Raw genomic sequence first — 20,840 nt, forward strand, 5'->3', positions numbered from 1 at the left:
AGCAAGGCCGTAAATGAATCTGTATTTCAATATATGAAAACGTTCCTTTAACAAATGTTAAATGCTGAATTCATGTCACACCAAAAAGAATTACTTTAATAAGAAAAAAATCAGTTATTTCATATAATCTGAAACAATGTTTCTTTAAACAAAGCAACCATTTTTTTGTAGAAGCTAAGGGGTTTACTTTTCAATGAGATATTCTAGCAGCATGTAAATACATGAAAGATGATCTGAATTTACTTTTAGACTTCATTCCCCAGATGAACACTAGCATTTGGAGTTATTTTTGTTTTGAACACTGGGTATTCTTTTAACCAAAATACATGCATATATTTATGCAAACATAGAATGAAAATGTAAGCAGGAATTAGAGTAACAATACAATTTCATTCTTTAGTGAATGCCTGAGGTTCATGGAGGAACCAAGTGCCTTAAGCCCAAATTTGCAGAGTAGACCTTAACCCTCTTAACATTTATGCTGAGAGGAAGCAAGGAATTAAACCTTTTCACTAATTTAATTCCTTTATGTCTTTGTCATAAAACTGATAAGGAATTATTTTCCTGCCATTGCTGGTACTTTGATCACAGAGAAACGGTCTAGGATGTAAAAGGTAGCTTTTGCTATTTATAGAAACGTTAAGGATTGACCATGGGAGCTTGGAGAATACGTTAGAGACTCTTGATTGACAACATAGGCAGTCAGTTAATGCGGAGGGGTGTGTTAAATTATTACATATATATTTTACTTAACGTTTTCAAAAGCACTCGCTTACATTTTGAATTCTGTGAATAAGAGACACAAGCCATGCTTTTGCGTGTAATAATCTCTTTTTAAAAAAATTACTTTCCCCCATCCTATTCACAATTTTTTTATAGACTGGTTTCAGGTATGTAAGAAATGTTTTTTGGATTCTGCTAGAGATGACCTAATTTTTACTAATTGCTATGCATTCAAAGTTTTGTTTGCTCAGAATGGCAATGTTATTGTCATTATTCTTTGGTAGTCATAATAAGTGGTTTTGTACAAAGCTGCAGTTCAAAAGAATATTTTGGTACTAGCTTGTAAATTGTTTTTATTAAAAATGGCCTTATTCTAGGAAGAAAATTGAATGCTAATGTACAAGTTAAAGTTTATTATGTGTGATTCCTTATATTATTTGCTTGTTGACTTGCTAAAACACACACACACACACACACACAATATCAGTTTTAAGGAACATCTTAAATGTCTTTCTTCAAAGCAGTTATCAGTTTCCTGAAAGATGTAGCCACTGTTTTATACTTGTTTTCTAACACCTTGGAATGAAAAGATTCATTCTTCTCAACCGTCTGAATTCAGTTTATTTAAATTAAATTATGTGTAAAATATATGGCTTTTAGTTTTTTAATTCAAATATCCCTACAGGTTAATTACTTTTTTCCTGCTTTTCTCTTAAATCTCTGCTCCCTGCAAACTCCCCATTAATTTGAGTTGGGAAGGATCACATTAAAGATTTAGGCTTCGCACTGCATGAACAGAATTGGTGCTTTGTGTTTCATTTTCCATGTATTATACACCACTGAAAAGAATATAACACATGTAGTAGCGTATTTCATTTTTGAAAGAGGAATTGAAGAGCTTTTGAATAAAAATGTGTCAGGAAACTGGTGTTCATTGCCTACGTGGCTTTTTAACAGGACTCTTAAAAAGCATTCCATTGTGGACTCCAAGTCCTCTTTAAACTCACCACTGACAGTAACTGCCTGCAGAGGCATGTGATCATCTTGGCAGTAGCCAGGCCTTTTAGTGATTTCATTACTGTGGTTTCCTCAAGCTCTTTACACACATTGATTAATACTTTCCTTGCAGTTATCGCTGTGATGATTTTGTGATTAATGACACCAAGCTGGGACTGGTACAGAAAGTCAGAGAACACTTACAGAACTTGGAAAAGTAAGTAATAGGCCTGGGGAAAGAAGGGATGGAGTGGGGTTGAGGGGTCTTTCAGCATTTCTGAGTGGGATTTTTGTTTATGAGTTCCATAACTTCATCATGTTTTTAGTGTGATTGAAATGTGAACAAAACAAACTTTGGAGTTGGGTATCTGAAAATGCCCATAGTCAGTGATCATAGCTCAGCATTTATTTTGTTTAATATTTGTCATAAACCATATCCAAGGGCTCCAGAGCCTGTTTTTTAGTTATTATCCACCAACTTAGAAGCTCCTCAGTTTATTTGCAAGGGGAATTTTGGTAGTGCAAGGGAAGGGCAAAAAGTGATACAAAATCATTATAGAGTTACCTTCGATATTAGAAAATCCTTATCCAAATGTATTATGAGGTCTTCTTAGAAACTCTGAAATTTATGCATCAAGGGAAAATAGGTTTAATTATATTATTGTTCAGCGTGCATCTATGTGATAGCACAAGATCCTAGTTTCTTCTTTTCCTTTTTTTGTTCGGGACAGTATTTATCACTTGAAAGTATAGGAAGCTGTGAAATGCTTTGTCATCATAAAGAAATTAAACTGCTTAAGTGAATAGAATTATTTTTTGCTATAGCCAAACAGGTTAGTCAGATAAAACTCACTAGACCCAAAATTCAAGCAGTAAATAGAAACCCCAGTAGCAGTGTCTTTGAAGCTGCAGTGGATAGAAGCATGGCCCTGGAATGGTCGCTGACTCAGGTGAAATTTGTGTAAATCACCCCTAATCGTCAGGTGCCATCTAATTGATTTATTTTTTGTTGTTTTAAAAAAATCTTTATTGGAGTGTAATTGCTTTACAACATCTTATTTATTTTGACAGTCGATGTATAAATGGTATTGTGAGAACATGCCACAAGTGGGAGTCCTTTAGCAAACTTACACGTGAAGCCAACAGAGTATTTTAAAATTGAGTGCTGAGAGGGAATAACCTCAGTTCTTTGAGTGAAACACTGTCTCGCTTTGGTTAACCAAAGTCTCTGTGCACGTCTCTGTCTAAATAGACTATAAGCTGATAAGGGAAGAACTGATTTCTCTGAAATCGGAGCTAATTAGAACAGTCTGGGTTTAAGTGCGCCTTGGCTGGTCATCTTGGGGCTCCTCACTTCTTCAGAGCGCCTCCTCCCTTTTAATTTGAACAAAGCAGCAGGAGCATATCTAGGGTTAGGGACACAGGTATAGACACACAGATCTAGAATATTGAATCTGGTCTGAAATAATCACAATTAACTGTGAAGTAGGAGAGTCCTGCAGTAGTTTATGTAAATATCACTCTTTGGTGTGGTGATGTCATTGTAAAGATCTTACTAACGTGATTCTTTGTTACAGAAGTAGGTAGCTACCAAATTATTTCTTCCTGCCATTTATAGTTTTCTCTAAGAAAAGACTATCATCTCAATGACAAATAAATTCATCAGAACTAAGTCAAAGGGAAAACCGGACGTTCAAGAACCTGCATGCATTTATGCAGATATTGAATCTTTTATTTTCATTTATTTCTTCATCAGGTAAAAGATGTCACAGAGACTGCCTTGTCTACACTTCTCCTTGGCCCCATTGAAAAAGCTACCTTGCAATCCTTTTTCTATGTCGATAAACATTACCTAAATTTATTTTTATTTTTTCAAACATAGCCTTTAATCTGTAATGGAAGCTACAATGAAAGAACTATGATTACATTTGAGTTTTACTTTAGACTGTTTAGCGTATCCTCTGGAGAAGCACTGCGCACCAGAAACGTTGTATTAATCTACACTGTCCAGTATGGTTGCCACTAGACACATGTGACTGTTGAGCACTTGAAAATTAGCTAGTGTGACGAGGAGCTGAATTTTACATTTTTAAGTTTAATTAATTTAAATTTATTAGCCACATGTTGTGAGCAGCTACCATATTAAATAGCGTGGATCGAAAGGATTCTGCCATGTTGAGAATCATTGATGGTAAAATTTAATAACATATTTTTAAAAAGCTAAATGCATTTTTTGTATAGGTTAAAACTAAAAGTTAACTATTAGGCATTGTCACAGTATATACACTGTGCTCGTGACTGAACTTCTTTACCTACAGAATTTGTGAAGGAATAACTTAACATCGTAGTACATATGGGATTATCTCTTCTTACCTTGTAGTCACCAGTACACTGAGAGGGACATACATTTCTGAAGACATTTTTCCTAAGAATATTTTTAGATTTGAAACAGCTGACTGTCACTAGATCTGATGCTCTAAAGACAGTTCATGTGGAAATTCTGGAAAGAAAAATAATTACGTATTTTCTTTGGATTAGCCTGGTACTTTTGGAAGATGGGAAAGAGTTGGTAGACTTAAAAAGTCTATGTTGTTTAACAGTAACTTTCACTTCCTTTAGATTAGTTCCCCTGATACATAATAATTTTAAAGTGACCCTTTGACGATAGGAATTATTTTCTAATAAATTTCAAACTTAATATCTCTTTCAATGAGAAACATTTAGATAATTTAAATTCAGAATTTATGTGCTAATTAGGATTTGTTTTAGAATATGCTTTGTAGCATAGCTGAATCAAATGAATTGATATATGCCTATGTGCCTATAACTTATTTATCATTCTGCAAACTCAGATTATATCATCATCTATTACAACATATTAACAAAACATGATACCTTTATCAAAATTAAGAAAGAAGTGGCATAGTATTTGAGACTTAATGTTAAATCTCAGAATAATCATGTCAGACCAGCGTTTTTCTTTTTTATGAGTAGTGGGTGTTCTCTTGTTTGAAGCTTCACCATTGATTAGGTAGATAGAGCGGTGGAGGAGAGGGCCTGTCCGACAGACCACATCCACTTGGCCAGCTTTTCTGGGCAGCGCCTGGGGGTGGCAGCCTCCAGTGCCACCCTGCTGGAGGAGCAGTGGGGATTTCCAAGGGAAGTGGAACTCCTCAGTTACTTGAAATGCTTGTGGGCCACAGTGGCCTAACGGGTCACTTCCTGGCCTGGCTAAGCAGCCAGGGCGGGGCTCCATACCCTAGATACTTAGAACAGCCATGTTTACTCTGTCCGGCTGTGCAGTGCTGTGTATGTATGAATGTCTTTTTGACTGTCTGTTTGTGCTTTAATAGCTCAGCTTTCACAGCTGACAGGCATAGGAAAAGAAAACTTTTGGAAAACTCATCACTGAACAGCAAGTTACTAAAAGTAAATGTAAGTAATTAAAATGTATTCAAATATAAGAATTGGTTGAGATCTAGTCACTGTTTGATTACAATTCTAACATTAATGTTGCCCTTTATAAACTTTTATAAATGTATGCCTTGGATTTGGAATATTTTACAAAATGTTTGCTACTTGTACTAACGATTCTTGACGTGACTAAACACCCCAGCGAGTCTGTCAGTGCCTTCCTTCCGTCAGGGTGACTACCGTGCTCCTCCGCCTCAGCAGGCATTTGTTCTTAACGCCTGCTCATGTACCTTATTACTCCATCTCTATAGGATCCCAAAGATCCTTGCTTCCTTCTGTTAAAGGTCCCTAGTGCAAATTCTGTGGGTCTGGGGCTTCCCTGGTGGTGCAGTGGTTAAGAATCCGCCTGCCAATGCAAGGGACACGGGTTCGAGCCCTGGTTCGGGAAGATCCCACATGCGGCGGAGCAACTAAGCCCGTGTGCCACAACTACTGAGCCTGTGCTCTAGAGCCCGTGAGCCACAACTACTGAGCCTGTGTGCCACAACTACTGAAGCCCGTGCGCCTAGAGCCCGTGCTCTGCAACAAGAGAAGCCACCGCAATGAGAAGCCTGTGCACCTCAACTAGAGAAGGCCCGCACGTAGCAACAAAGACCCAACACAGCCAAAAAATAAATAAATTAAAAAAAAAAAAAAAAAAAAGCTTTGGGTCTGAAGTTTTGGTAAGTTTTATTCCTTAGGACTTCATTAATACAATTTCACCATAAAAGAATATGCTTCCTCATTCTGATACCCATCTCTTACCAGATGTACGGCCATTAATGGAGTAACAAAGTTTAAAGATGACTAAATATTGTAAAATATACCAGTAATTTTGTCCTGCATCTACCTCTCTGCTGTCATGCTAGCTGTGTTTAGACACACAATTAAGTATTACAATTTTGTGGAAGAAAGAGCTAAAGTGATACTTTGGGTTGGATGGGTAGATTCACTAACCGTGTGTAGTATTCAGACATCACAGTGCATTTGTACAGCTAATCAAAAAACGAAGCCTTAGTCTTTAAGGGAAGTTCAGGTAGTTTTTTCAGATTGATATTCCATTGCTAGGAAAACATGTATTGGTCATTTGCATGGCTTAGAGTTAAAAGCTGGGGGACAGAAATACTTGGTATGTTTATATTTTTTCCAATTTGTAGTAGCTTTAATAGAGTCTATGACGGCATTAAGTCTTAAACTTATTTCTTTTAAGGATCTTCCTGGTTTTTGCATTGTGTACTCCACAGTACTTTTTTTTTTTTTTTTTTCACAGTACTTATTAATGGTGACTTCCTCATAAGCTTCCATTTAGAACAATCCTAGGATCCGAAACAGCCTTCTAAAAATATCCAGACACGCTTACAGAGAGTAGAAAGAGAATTTGAAATATTTGTTGGACTGAAAAGTATCAATTCCGAACTGGCTTGTTGCTAGAGTTTCAAATATAGGCCTTTGTTCTTCTTTGATGTTGAAGCAGTTGGCCTTCTCTTGGTATTACTGAAGGCCACCTCTTGTTCCATTTTACAGGGAAGCACCACTGCCATTTGTGCCACAGGCCTTCGGAATTTGGGGAACACGTGTTTCATGAACGCCATCCTTCAGTCACTCAGGTACTGTTACAGTCAGAGCTTAAGTATCTGACGTTAGTTTCTGGTGGAATGGTTAAGAGCAAAGTCTCTGGGTTCAGATCCTATCTCTGCCACTAACTCTAGCCTAGTAACTTGGGGCAAGTTACCTCAGTTCCCTGTGCCTTAGTTTTCTCATCAGTGAAATTGGGGATAATAGTCTACCTCACGGGGTAGTCGGGAAGATATTATATAATTTACATAAAGTGCTTAGAACAGTGCCTAGCAGTAAATAACTGTTAGCTGTTATTATTTAGTTCCTGTTCCTTCTTGAATAGGCTTGAGCACAGGCCAGCAAACTTCTGTAAAAGGCCAGATTAAATAAATATTTTTAATCTTTGCATGCCACATCCAGGCCTTCTCACACATTCTTCTCCTCCCTTCAACACTCCTCTCCCTTTTAAACAACTCTTTAAAAATATAAAACTCACCTTAAAAATGTAAAAGCTCACTGGCGCAGGGTCAGATTTGTCCTGTGGGCCATAGTTTGCAGACCCCTGGGCTATAAGGAAACTTGTTCAGATAACTTAGTTCAGTCATTAGTTGAGTCTTAAGTATGGTCATAAAATCAGATGTTTAGAAGATCTTCAAAATGTAAGATGAGCAGGGACTTCCCTGGTGGTACAGCGGTTAAGACTCTGTGCTTCCACTGCAGGGGGCTCAGGTTCGATTCCTGGTCAGGGAACTAAGATCCCACATGCTGCGTGGCCAAAAAAAAAAAGAGTAAGATGAGCAGGAAAAATAAAATAGACAACAAGGCTGACCTAAGTTATACAGAAGAAATTATTTAGAAAGTTGCATTCTTTTAGATTTTAATGTGGTATCAAAGACCACAGTAAATTATTTTCCCAAGGCCACCTTGCTAATAAGGAACAGAAGCCATGTGTGATCTCTCTTTAAAGGTACTGGCTTTCAGCTTATCTAGTCTTGCTCAAAGAAGAAATTCTAGTCACTACTGAATTCTCCTTGTTACTCTGTATAGTGTATTTAAACAATATGGTTGGTTTCATGGTTTGCTTTTATTTGAGGAAATTATTGAACACTTGGGAACAAAGACCCTGAAAAGAAAGAAATGGTGACAGTCTATAGATGGGAAGGGGGAATTGAGGATTTCTAGAACAGAGATTTTGCTTTAAAGCCTTTGTTTATTTTTGCAAAGTCATCTACTTACATTCTCTTTTTAAAAAATATTTATTTATTTATTTATTTGGTTGTGCTGGGTCTTAGTTGCAGCAGGCGGGCTCCTTAGTTGTGGCTCCAGGGCTCCTAAGTTGTGGCATGCAAACTCTTAGTTGCAGCATGCATGTGGGATCTAGTTCCCTGACCAGGGATTGAACCCAGGACCCCTGCATTGGGAGTGCAGAGTCTTACTCACTGTGCCACCAGGGAAGTCCCCCTTATATTGTTTTCTTGGAGTAAATGAGGAAGCTTAATGAAGAAATGCAATGTTAAGAGATTGCATTGAGTACCATTTTAATGAGAAATTGAAATATCACATTTTCAAAATCCATATACTGTATAGGTCTCATAGTGCTTTCTTTACTTCTCCGTACATTTAAAAACTAATTTTTTTCCCTTCCTTTTAAAATAGTAACATTGAGCAGTTTTGCTGTTATTTCAAAGAACTGCCTGCTGTGGAGTTAAGGAATGGGAAGACAGCAGGAAGGCGAACGTACCACACCAGGAGCCAGGGGGACAACAATGTGTGAGTCTAAGAATATGTCCTTTCTGGCTTTGAGCTACAGAACAAATGACTCTTACTGGTGATTTCCATTGCATTATCTGAGTTAATAGGCACGTGCATTAAAAAAATAAAAAAACCACCAAAACAACTCTCAATTGTGTTTAAGTATCTAGCTAGCAATCTTAATAATTGTTGGAATTCTTTTATTTCTATTTACCTAGTAGGCAGGACAAATGTAGTGCTCTGCTCGTTGAGTCTGTGGATTTGGGCATTCTAAAATTGACATCTATGAAGGAAATACAGTTCTAGGTATAGACCGGCATGAATATCATTAGTCTTGTGAATTGATTTGTCTGATAGGGTTAGGTAAACCTGTCTTGGATAATTAAATTAATTTGTAGTTATCAAATTAATTATGGAGCAATACAGTCAATTTTTAGTTGATATGGAAGGGGAAAAAAATTGACAAGTGATTATTGATAGCCAAACCAATATATATTCAAATTCAGTGCAGCCATGTTCTCTTTGGGGTTCAGAAAGATGTATCATATTATCATGACCGTAAGGGGTATCTTAACATTACTGAAATAGGGCTACGATTTATCATCTGTATGTATTTTAATGTAGTGTTTTCCCTGCCTGCCCATCCCTGCTCCCACACACCCCATCCCCACACATTCTGAAAAGCCGTCTTATAATCTGACAGTGTTCTGCCTAGACGCCTGAGGGAGAATAGGATAGGCCGTGTTAGAATAGTGTGTAGTGTAGAGTAAGCAGTGAAGCCAGGCATTGGATCAGGGATGGAATGATATCACTAGAAGTGGTGTTTTAAGAGTTTACTGTGGTAGCAGCATTAGGATGAGCTGAAACGTGCCTGCATTCAAGGAGGCTCTTCACTTTATAGTAATTGGTTAGAGGGAACAGCCGTGAAATGAAGAGGAAAAAATACACGTGCACAAAAGTTAAGGGAAGAATTAGTAGTACTTGATGCATCAGTGTCATTTAGGGTTTAGTTATGAATTATAGAAATTGCCACTGGCCATTTTAGGCAGAAAAGGAATTTATTGAAAGTCTGTTGGTGAGCTGACCATTACTGGATGGGGGGAAAATCAGGTCTGGAGTCTAGGCATCCATGAGGGTGTCCCATTAGGACCGCCGTCCGTGCTGCACCGCAGTTCCCATTGGCAGCACTGCTGGAGTTGGGTGCTGGGTGGGTGCTGCCGTTACTGCTGCCCCTGCACTCTTGACTGTGCCCTTTGCCACCACAAACAATCTGGCACTGTTCCAGCTTCAGCTAGGCATACCCAGGCCATGCACCGGAGTCCTGGCTTCAAGGGGGAGCGGGCGGGGGCTGAGAGAGCAAGTACCTGGCCTTTTCAGCTTCCACAGTAGGAGGCAGGCTTTGACTCTTAAGGTGGGGTTCCTCAACCATAGGATGAGGGTTCAGGTACTAGGAAGTAAAAAATATGATTTTTATCTCAGGGACCTACTGGATAACAGGGGTTGAGAAAGAAGATAGTGAGATTCTCTGTGATATCAACCAGGTATCCACGAGTATGGTAGCTGTATCGACACATACAGTCATTGAAGTTGAGGAGGTGTGTAAGTTTACCTGCACACATGGAAGACCAAAACTAACGGTGACTTAAACGTCCGTGGTTTATCTTCTCACGTAAAAGTTGGAGGTTATCCATCTAGGTTTGTTTCACACAATCACTGGGCTCCTCTGGCTTTCTGTCCCACCAGCCCTGGGTGAGACTCTTATCCACGTCATCCGCAATGGTGCTGGCGCGCCACCGTTTCGTCCTCATTCTAGCTGGAAGGCAGAAGGAAGGGGTGAATAAGAGGGACCACTCTTTCCCTTTAAGGGAATTTGTCAAAAGTTGGGCACACTCAAATTTTTTTTTATTCCAGGAGCTCATGTGCCAAGAAAAAAATGGAAGTTGTATTCCTGTGAGAGAAGGGGCGATTGGAGACTGAGGGGCAGTAGGGAGGGTACGGAGAGCAGGTTTAGGACACAGTGAGTTAGAAGAGACAAGAGGGCAGCCAGTAGAAAATTCCTGCTGGAACCTGGAGACAGCTGAATAAAAGTGGTCATGAGAAAAATCTGGAGTTTAGATTTGGATTTGAGAGTCATTGGTATAGAGGTGAGTGTTGAAGCTTTGTGGCCAGATGAACTCTGTGGCAGAGGTGAGCAGACAGTCACACGCAGAGGTCTGGGAAGTGCGCTCCTAGAGACGGGCGGGAAGGAGAAAGGCAAGAGATGGAGAAAGAGATTCTGTTACTTGTTTTAGGGGTTTTTTTGAAACATTACATTCTTAGGTAATTGGATTTGTAACTTATCCATTGCTTTATTTTACAAGTGTGGCAGTACTTTGGCATACTCAGAGTTCACCATATAGTTAAAAAACTAGTCTTGTCTGTAATTACTGCTATTTGTATGGGTTTTGAGATGCTGTACATAGCTGTCAGGTTTAGTTCAGAAGAGACCAAACTCTTTTTATGTTTTCATTTTTTATTTGTGGATTTTAGACAGTTTGTCATTGTGTATTGAAATAGCAGCCTCTCACTGATGCTGAGGGTCTCATCATCCCCTGCTCTTTTCTAGGTCTTTGGTGGAAGAGTTTAGAAAGACACTCTGTGCATTATGGCAAGGTAGCCAGACTGCATTTAGCCCAGAGTCCTTATTTTATGTTGTTTGGAAGATTATGCCGAATTTTAGGTAAGTATTATTTAATGAAGGATATTTAAAACATTAATATTAGTCTTTACACTGTTCCTGAAACAATTTCCAACAAAGTGGTGGTATTCTCAATAATGAAACCGGTGTTTTGTTTTTTAAGGAGAAGAGCAGAAGTTGGATATATCCTACTAGACGAATGTGTTTAAATAATAGATAGACCTTAGAAAAATCTTTAACAAAAGGCAGGGCATTTTGTTGTTATAAAAACAAAGCCTTTATAAATAACTTACGTGCTCTAGGAAAACATACTGGACAAAATTTCCTTGATTTTTTCAAAATCTTATACAGAGTAATTATCATCATATACCGTCCTGTTATTTCAGCTAAAAAAAAAAAAATCCAAATGTAATCAGTAGAAAACCATGGTATCGTATCCACTGTTCTGGTCTGGGTTCTGAAGACCTTACAAGACTGTAGCTAAGTCCATTGGGATTCATTCGCTTTCCAGAAGGTAACACAATTAGCACATCATCTCCTAATGTGGTTATAGAGTCACAGCGTTTCCCGTGTTCTTTATCTGGTCTCGTTTGAGTGGGGAAACAGCCCTGCTGTCAGAGAAATCTACCTCTTCTCCTAAGCTAGTCCTCCCTGTAGGTAACAGCAGATCTGAAGCTCTACGGGTGCTTGACGGCAGCCTTCGCCACCTTCTGCTGATTTTATCTTTCTGAAGCACGTCATGGTTCCTACTAGTCATGATTTGGGCACCTCATGTACAGCCCTCTCCTTTTTAAAAACCAGCATGCTCTAGTAAAACTCAGCCATATATCTTGCTTTACTCTCTCAGAGTGGTTTAGATATATTGGTAGTATGGAGAAATGTCTAAAGGGTAACAGCTTCAAAGGACTATAATTTGTTGCCTTACCAAAGAGTCTAGCCTTGAGGATCAGACATAATTGACTATTGTTAACCCTGGTCTTTGTTTTGAAGGAAATTTCTTTTATATTTCATGTTATTTAAATCTCTCCTGAGAAGGAGAGAATAATTTTGTAAGAATTTTAGAATTTCCTGACTCTAAATAGGAAAGGTAGAAGTGATTTAGTTACTGCTAATCACGTCTGGACTTGATATAAAATTTCTAACAATCACCTACCTTAGACTCTTGATAGGGATTTAATCTTTGTGTTTGGTTATTATATAAAAATTGCTTCCATTTGTTGAATGTCTATTATGTGTCGAGCACTTTAGGTATTTTATATCTGATCTTCATTAAGAAACACAACAAAATTCCCATCAGGGTAAGAAGTGTTAGCCCCATCTGAAAGAAGACAGAACTGAGACAGAGGAGAGTAGTTTGTTCAGTTTTATACATCTGTTAGGTGTTGGGACCAGAATTAGAACCCAGGTCTTTGTGGTGTTGGTCAGCGATAGATGTGTTAACGGTAATTTGTCCGCGTGCCCCAGTGAGGCCCACCAACCACCTTTATACTCTTCTACTTGGTTCCCATGGTGACTCAGTTCCCTCTTCATTTAATAGAATTCTACTTTTCATCTAAATCTGCCCGTATCTCTGCTCTTTCTAGTTTCTTTAGCCCAGCTGTGAGTATGATTAAGTTTTTAGCTGCTTAATTTTACTCATTCTATTATTCCTACCAATGAAGGGAAAGAACTTTTGGAATAGGTAACCAGGTTGAGAAATTTGGATGGCGTTTCTGGAGTGATTTCTATTACATATGAACTCTTAGATTTCCTTAATGACTGATCAGAATAGGATGTCTATGTGTTCTTAGCAGGGCTTTCTCTTCATTCTGTAGTAATTCAGATTGTTCCTTACTTTCATGTAATCAGAGAATAATTTTCTCTTGGTTAGCTCTAGATCTTGAGATTATATCATGAATAAAGTTTTAGTGCAGGGTCACTGCACAATGCCCAGGTGTGAGGTAGGGTTTTCTTCTCGTAATTGTTACTCCTATTATGTGTACAGGGTAAAAGTTCTTATAACATGCCGACGTGGAAATGCAATGAGTCTTGAATTATGTTTGTATTTATAATCCCAAAGTAAAATTTTTTAAAGTTTAGAAAGCCCATTTTCCTTGATTAACATATGACAGTATCTAGGGAGTGTGATACCTTGGAATGAAATAAGAGGAGCCTGGAGAGTTCCCTGGTGGCCTAGTAATTAGGATCCCAGGCTTTCACTGCTGTGGCCTGGGTTCAATCCCTGGTCGGGGAACTGAGATCCTGTAAGCTGCGCGGCATGGCCAAGGGGGAAAAAAATGTGAGGAGCCTGAAATACAATCATGCATGTAGAAGTAGGAACAACTTTCATTTATTAAATAAATGCAGAAAAAAAAGTACCCTAAATGTAATCAACAGCTTTGGACATAGAGATCATCAGAGCTATTCTTTCTCTTTTCCTACGCAAACCAAAAGCCAGTCACTCAGCAGGGAAACTGTTCCTGAGTTTGAACTTCCCACCATACGTATGTCTACTTACCACACTTCTTATGGCTTCCTAGTATGCCCAGCTTTTCCTGTCCTTTCTTTTTTCATAAAAATACCTTAATATGTATTTTTTTTTAAATAGACAAAAATACACATGGTTCAAAATTTCGAAAGGTAAAGAAAGGTTATACAATGAAAGTTTTTTCTTTTACTCTATTCCCCAGCCTTTCATTTTGCTTTCCGGGAGCAACCATAGTTAACAGATTTTTGTGTATCCTTTCAGTGATCGTCTGTGTGTATATACATACAAGCATGTGCATAATTTTTAACATAAATGGTAACATATCTTGTTTTTCTACTTTGAGATGATTCATGTTAGTATATAAATAGCTTTCTCAGTCATTTTATGGCTGCATAATAGTCCACTTTATGGTTGCATCATGATTTATTTAATAGTCCCCTACCAGTGATTACATAGGTTACATTTCTTACTCTTTGCTGTTCCAAATAGTGCTGAAGTGGGTAATCTCATACATCTAATGCAGGTATTTAAAAGAGGAATTGCTGGGTCAAAAGACAATTAGCTTTTGTAATTTTGATAGTCTTTTCTGCTAGCCTTTGTTACTCCTTGCTTTCCTTAACATGATTTTGTCTTGTTGCCTCCATATATTTGTCTGTCATCTGGTTCCTGCCTACGGTATTTGCCTGTGGTCACATCTCTTTCTTTAGAATCCAGCTTAATGCTAACACTCTCCAGGAAAGTCTCTTGATAATTCATATCAGGTCATAGTATTTATTCCCTTGATTCATCGTGTCACTTACAGGCTATTTCTACTTTCATGTAAAACTTGATTTAATATATCTTCATTGACTTCCCAAAACAGTTTTCTTTAGTTTTCTTAAATGTTTAAAAATGATGGATGAATAAATTACTGAAAAATCTTTCTTGAATTTGCTAGCTATTCTACTTGGCTTTGTAGAAAATATAAAAGATCTGTGTAGATAATAAAATATCACTTGAAAAGATCGATTTAATTTAATAATAATCTTTTTTGGGTATTTGTAAATAGAGGACTTTAAATATAAAATATAAACAGCTTGGTGTTTTTTTAAACAATATAGGCATACTTCAGTAATGTTTGGGTTTGGTTCCAGACCACTGCAGTAAATTAGCAAATATCGAAATAAAGCTGTTCCAAATAGTGCTGAACTTTTTTCAGAGTCATCTATGAGGTTTGGAATCTGCTTCATCCAAACTCCTGTTAATGTTGATATTTTGACCTTTTCCCATGAATCACGAATGATGTTCTTAATGGCATCTAGAATGGGGAATCCTTTCTGAAGGTTTTCAGTTTGCTTTGCTCAGATCCATCAGAGGAATCACTATCTGTGGCAGCTACAGCCTTACAAAATGTATTTCTTTTTTTTTAAAGTTTTTATTTATTTAATTTTTGTCTGTGTTGGGTCTTCGTTTCTGTGCTAGGGCTTTCTCCAGTTGCGGCAAGTGGGGGCCACTCTTCATCGCAGTGCGCAGGCCTCTCACTGTCGCGGCCTCTCTTGTTGCAGAGCACAGGCTCCAGACGCGCAGGCTCAGTAGTTGTGGCTCACGGGCCTAGTTGCTCCGCGGCATGTGGGATCTTCCCAAACCAGGGCTCGAACCCGTGTCCCCTGCATTGGCAGGCAGACTCTCAACCACTGCGCCACCAGGGAAGCCCCCAAAATGTATTTCTTAAAGAATAAGACTTGAAAGTCAAAATGACTCCTTGATCCGTGGGCTGCAGCATGGATGTTGTGTTAGCAGGCATGGAAACAGCATTAATCTCGTCTGTCTCCATCAGAGCTCTTGGGTGACCAGGTGTGTTGTCCATGAGCAGTAATAAATCTTTTCTGAGCAGTAGGTCTCAACAGTGGGCTTAAAATATTCAGTAAACCATGTTGTAAACAGATATGCTGCCATCCAGGCTTTGTTGTTCCATTTGTAGAGCACAGGCAAAGTAGACTTAGCATTATTCTTAAGGGTCCTAGGATTTTTTCAGAATAATAAATGAGCCTGCTTCAATTTAAAGTCACCAGCTGTATTAGCTAGCTCCTAACAAGAGAGGCAGCCTGTCCTTTGAAGCTTTGAAGCCAGATGTCGACTTCTCCTCTCTAGCTAGGAAAGTCCTAGATGGCATCTTCTTTCAGTATAAGGCTGTTTTATCTACACTGAAAATCTGTTATTTCTGTAGCTTCCTTCATTATTGATCTTAGCAAGATCTGGTTATCTTGCTGCCGGTTCTACATCAGCACTTGCTGCTTCACCTTGCACTTTTCTGTTACGGAGGTGGCTTCTTTCCTTAAGCCTCACTAACCAACCTCTGCTAGCTTCAGACTTCTCTTCTGCAGCTTCCTCACTTCTCTCAGCCTTCATGGAATTGAGGAGAGTTAGTGCCTTGCTCTAAATTAAGCTTGGGCTGAAGGGAATGTTGTGGCTGGTTTGATCTTCTATCCAGACTGATAAAACTTTCTTCATATCAGCAATAGGGTTTCATTTTTTTATCAGTCGTGTCTTCACTGGGGCAGCACTTTTACTTTCCTTCAAGAACTTTTCCTTTGCTTTCACAACTTGGCTGTTTGGTGCAAGAGGCCTAACTTTTGGCCTGTCCCGGCATTTGACATGCCTTCCTCACTAAACTTAATCCTTTTAGCTTTTTTTTTTTTTTTTTTTTTTTTTTTAATATTTGCTTATTTAGGCTGCATCGGGTCTTAGTTGCGGCACATGGGAGCTTCATTGTGGCGTGCAGGCTTCTCTCTAGTTGTGGTGGGTGGGCTCAGTAGTTGCAGCACACGGGCTCTCTAGTTGTAGCGCACGGGCTCTAGAGCGTGCAGGCTTAGTTGCCCCGTGGCATGTGGGATCTTAGTTGCCCGACCAGGGACCAAACCCGTGTCCCCTGCATTGGAAGGCAGATTCTTAACCACTGGACCACCAGGGAAGTCCCAGCTTAATCCTTTTAGCTTTTGATTTAAAGTGAGAGACATGCGACTCTTCCTGTCACTTAAACACTGAGAGGCCATTGAGGGTTATTAATTGGACTAATTTCAATATTGTTGTGTCTCAGGAAATAGAGAGGCCCGAGAGAGGCAGGAACAGCCTGTCGGTGGAGCAGTCAGAACACACACAACATTTATTAAGTCTGCTGCCTTATATGGTTTGTGGCACCCTAAAACTATTACAGTAGTAACATCAAAGATCACTGATCATAGATCACATTAACAAATAATAACAATAATGGAAAAGTTTAAAGTATTGCGAGAATTACCAAAATGTGATACAGAGACACAAAGTGAACAAATTTTGGAAAAGGGCACCAATAGACTGGCTTGATGCAGGGTTGCCACAGACTTTCAATTTGTAAAAACTGCAGTATCTGCAAAACACAACAAAGCAAAGTGTGATAAAACCAGGTATGCTGTATTAGTTCTAACTAAGAATTTAGCTATCGTATTCTTTTGTGTGTGTTTGTAAACAAAACATCATTTTTGTCATTTTCATTTTCTGGTATTTTTGTCTTGAAGAAACTCAGCCTTGATTGGTGCCTCACACTGGATAGGAATAGCTAAATTTAACTGATTTTGGTTTTGCAGATAACTTGGACAAAACAATAACTTATTTTAAATATGAACAGAACCTAAAATTCTAATGTGTCCTAGGTACTTTACAAGAAGTTTGTTCTAGTATGATAAAATTTGATTCTGTAGAGGCATGTCCTATTCCGTATTGGTCTTTGCCATTTTACACATAATGTACTGGTCCTGCCAAAACAGAGAGAATGGTCGGTAATGCACAGGCATGTGTCACAGTTGCGCATGTTGGAGCATCACACAAGTGCTGTGTGTGCCTGTATTATGTGGTGTCCGTTTTATTATTTGCAGTGTCTGCCTTTCACTTAAGCAAGTGCAGAGTAACATTTTCCTTGATCATTCTTTATTGGAACATTTCTTTGTTCTTAAGATCCGAATAAATACGGCTTGCCTCGTTGTGTCAAAACTTGTTGTGAAGAGACAGTTGCTCTGTGTTCCTATACGTTGTGCCTCAGCAGTGTCTGTCCTTCTCTGCCCCCTCATTCAAAAGGGATGCCTCATGATCTCTAGGCTTTTTGTATTTGCAGTGTGCTCTCCAAGGATGATTTCTCACAGCATCTTTATGACACAGATTTTCTGTAGACATTAAGGAGAAAGAGGTAATGCTTATCGAAGGTCACAAACAAGTGAAGATAAGGTACAGGGTTAAAATTGGAGCCACCATGCTTTCCCTCTGTCTTCTTTTCTCTCTCAATTCTGATCTGTCACAGAGATACCAGTTGGTTCTTCATAAATTCTTTTCTTCACTAACTCACAAACACCTGTTTGGGTGACATCACTGAAATAATCTGTATACAGAACATGAACACTGCACCCAGATGTGAGGGGTGTTTCCTTTAACATGATTACCAAACAGAAGAAACCTAAGTTGACTGCAGAGGAAACTCTGAAGCCCAGACTGTATAACTGAGAAATAATTGAAAAGATAACTGAAGTCTGGTGAATTTAATATACTAAATAATAATTATTAAGATTTTCAGATAAATCAATGAAAGGTTTTATTTAAATGTTTAGAAATGGAATTGTAAATGTCTCTTTAGTCAGAATCAAAAAAATGTCCCAGTGCTAGAAGAAACATAGACTTTTTGTTATCCGGTGAAGATCACAAATTGAAACAGATCCCATAACTTATCTTTATAAAACAATGTGTTCCATGATCTCACGTAGGTCAACAAATGTGTTTCTAATGGTAAAGGAAACATTAGAAAATAATGTATTTTGATATAAGGAAAGAGAAGAGAATCATGGTATGTTTAGAAATGTTCATTAATGTACATTAGGCAGATTGTTTGTTTTAAAAAAGGGACGGATGTGTCTGAAAATGCAAATTGACATAACTACAAGGTACTGGTTTTCATGATCCATTTTAGAAAATAATGATTAGATATTAGGTTATTTTGGTGAGAGAATAAAACATTTTTTATATGTGATAGAATTTCAAATATGACCTGAAATACTGATCTTACCTTTGAGTCATGAAAAAAATGTATGTTATGTTGAAAAAGTTTAAAGCACCTCCTTAGATATATAAAGGAACTACCAACTTTGAATACTTTTGACTGTGAATTTTAACATTTTTATTCGTAAGAGTCTTAGAAGAAATACTTGAACATATATATTAATATTTGGTTGCTAAATAGTGTAGAAAAAGTTACAGTGAAATGCTAAAGTTACTTTCGATTTAAGTTCCATTGACTAGGCAGATCATTTCCATAATTTATTTCCAGGAGAAATTTTAGGAAAAGGGGGGGGGGACTCTGGTTAAAAGAAATTTTGTTTATGGAACCACTGCCTGGAAGAGTGGTGGCAGTTTTGACTCAAGACCAGGCCAGAAAACTTGCCACTTAGAGCAAAGATTAAAGAGAACCTTCCATGCCTGTAAAAATGTAGGCAGTAGTCTTTCCTATCCATAATTTTATGAATGTACTTTAGATATCATTGCTGGATTTATCTACATAAACCTCTATTACCTTCCAACTGTACCAGCTTAATTTTCTGTCAGATTTCATTACTGTTCACTTGTCATTGATCTGTATTAGTATAAGAATTCCATAGAATTTCCTGACTGAATATAGTGTAAGAAGTAACCTCAGAATATGTTGCTGTATATATTAAAGTTTTAGGCTAGAGCATAATTATGAGTCAATGCATTTTAAAGTTTTTATTTATTTAAAAAATGTCTTGAATCAGAGATTAGGATGCAAGTATAGAATGTTACACATCTTTAACTCTTTAGATAAAGTTTTTCTTCCTTTCAGCCACTGTTTAAAAATTAGTATCTTTCAGTCTAAAGATTTAGTTTTAAATTCCTTATTTCTTATAATGGTGGTTTAGACCTAGTTTTCTGGTGCAGGTTAAGATGTGAAATTTTAACATGTGAGCATCTTCTAGAGGCCATGTGGGAAACGGGAAGATTCAGTCCATGCGGGAGACATGTTACTCTCCTTTTGCAGGACTTCAGGCAGGTCACACAACCCCTTTTTTGCCCCTCAGTTTTCCTCTTAAGTGAGGTCAGTTGAGATCACTAGAATTCCAATTAACTCTACTATTCTGTGTTTTCAAACTTGTTTTTCAGTAGTGGAATTCTGTCTTGAAGGTACTTTTATGTGTAAACCAAGGAGGAAGTGAGGAGGAAGGATCAGGGCGCCTCCCCGTGCTCTGAGCGCAGGGCTGTGGCCCTTCTCGACACTTTGCCCCCCTGCGTGTTTGGCTGGGCAGGCGGAGCCCCACAGTAACTGTTTCTGTTTGCTTCAAGGGGCTATCAGCAGCAGGACGCTCATGAGTTCATGCGCTACCTGTTAGACCACCTGCACTTGGAACTCCAGGGCGGTTTCAACGGTATTTCCCGCTCATCAATTCTGCAAGAGAATTCTACTCTGTCTGCAAGTAACAAATGTTGCATGTAAGATTTAGTTTCCTTTTGTTTTCTGGGACGACCTCAGATTTCTACTGGTGTTATTGTTTATTAGATTTACAATGGAAGGTGGAAAGCTTTGTGGACCTTTGCTGAAACTTTTGTGCACTTGAACTTTGTGACCAAGTGGACTAGCACATGCCTCCTGCTTCCAGACCGAAGGCATCCTGTACTTGCATCTAGGTGTAGTTCTGATTGTTATTTGCTATAGATTACTTTTTTTTTTTATAGATTACTTTTAAACTTGAAGAAATAGAAAATATTTGTACAATTTAGCACTTAAAAATTTTCCTCCAAATGTACTGAATAATGGATGGGAGACAATTTTCATATACTAAAATAATTACATTTGTTCACTAATAACAAAGGCTTAAAATATTTTGAATGTGAATTTTCCTAAAGCCTCATTTGGACTTAAATTTTCCAAAAATATGTCTGTTCTTTAATCAAATTGAGGCATTTGTAACTTTTCAGAATTTTTTTTTGCCTCTCAGTATGAACAAAACAAACCTTTTGGGTTGCTTTCCCACGTACTAATACCCCCAAAATATACATTGAGATCAGAATGTTTATTTTGCTGAGGGAGAGATAATTGACTTTTATTTCAGCTTGGATCTTGGTTAGTTGTCTCCTTTTGTTCAAATTTTGGGAAGAGTTTCATACTGACCTATGCAGGAAAGGGATTTATTAGACAAACTTCCC

General features: G+C 38.1%; 1 protein-coding gene and 2 long non-coding RNA genes across 12 annotated transcripts in view; 2 read left to right on the forward strand and 1 right to left on the reverse strand.

The window, feature by feature from the left end:
• USP3 (ubiquitin specific peptidase 3) overlaps positions 1–20,840 on the forward strand; it is a 222,414-nt gene that overhangs the window by 164,711 nt on the left and 36,863 nt on the right. For 4 of the 6 annotated variants that reach the window (XM_082446768.1, XM_082446766.1, XM_082446769.1 and 1 more), the window contains 6 exons: positions 1,853–1,936; positions 5,073–5,154; positions 6,697–6,779; positions 8,386–8,499; positions 11,087–11,200; positions 19,980–20,126. In XM_082446768.1, the coding sequence (XP_082302894.1) occupies positions 1,853–1,936; positions 5,073–5,154; positions 6,697–6,779; positions 8,386–8,499; positions 11,087–11,200; positions 19,980–20,126 (624 nt within the window). Of the gene's footprint in view, positions 1–1,852; positions 1,937–5,072; positions 5,155–5,218; positions 5,856–6,696; positions 6,780–8,385; positions 8,500–11,086; positions 11,201–19,979; positions 20,127–20,840 lie in introns of those variants that run through there. The other 2 variants (XM_082446767.1, XM_082446771.1) reach the window with 2 other exon arrangements.
• The window catches only part of LOC309654326, a 76,352-nt gene that overhangs the window by 7,984 nt on the left and 47,528 nt on the right, over positions 1–20,840 (reverse strand). For 2 of the 5 annotated variants that reach the window (XR_014260146.1, XR_014260147.1), the window contains exons 2-3: positions 9,846–10,294; positions 6,794–7,494 (exon numbers count right to left, since the gene is read on the reverse strand). This is a non-coding gene — a long non-coding RNA (uncharacterized lncRNA). Of the gene's footprint in view, positions 1–6,793; positions 7,495–9,566; positions 10,295–20,840 lie in introns of those variants that run through there. The other 3 variants (XR_014260143.1, XR_014260145.1, XR_014260144.1) reach the window with 3 other exon arrangements.
• On the forward strand, positions 11,207–19,281 carry LOC309654345. The gene is made up of 2 exons (XR_014260170.1): positions 11,207–15,035; positions 15,345–19,281. It is a non-coding gene; the product is annotated as an uncharacterized lncRNA (long non-coding RNA).

Source organism: Balaenoptera physalus (assembly GCF_965194825.1).
Source record: "Balaenoptera physalus genome assembly, chromosome: 2".
NCBI lineage: Eukaryota > Metazoa > Chordata > Mammalia > Artiodactyla > Balaenopteridae > Balaenoptera > Balaenoptera physalus.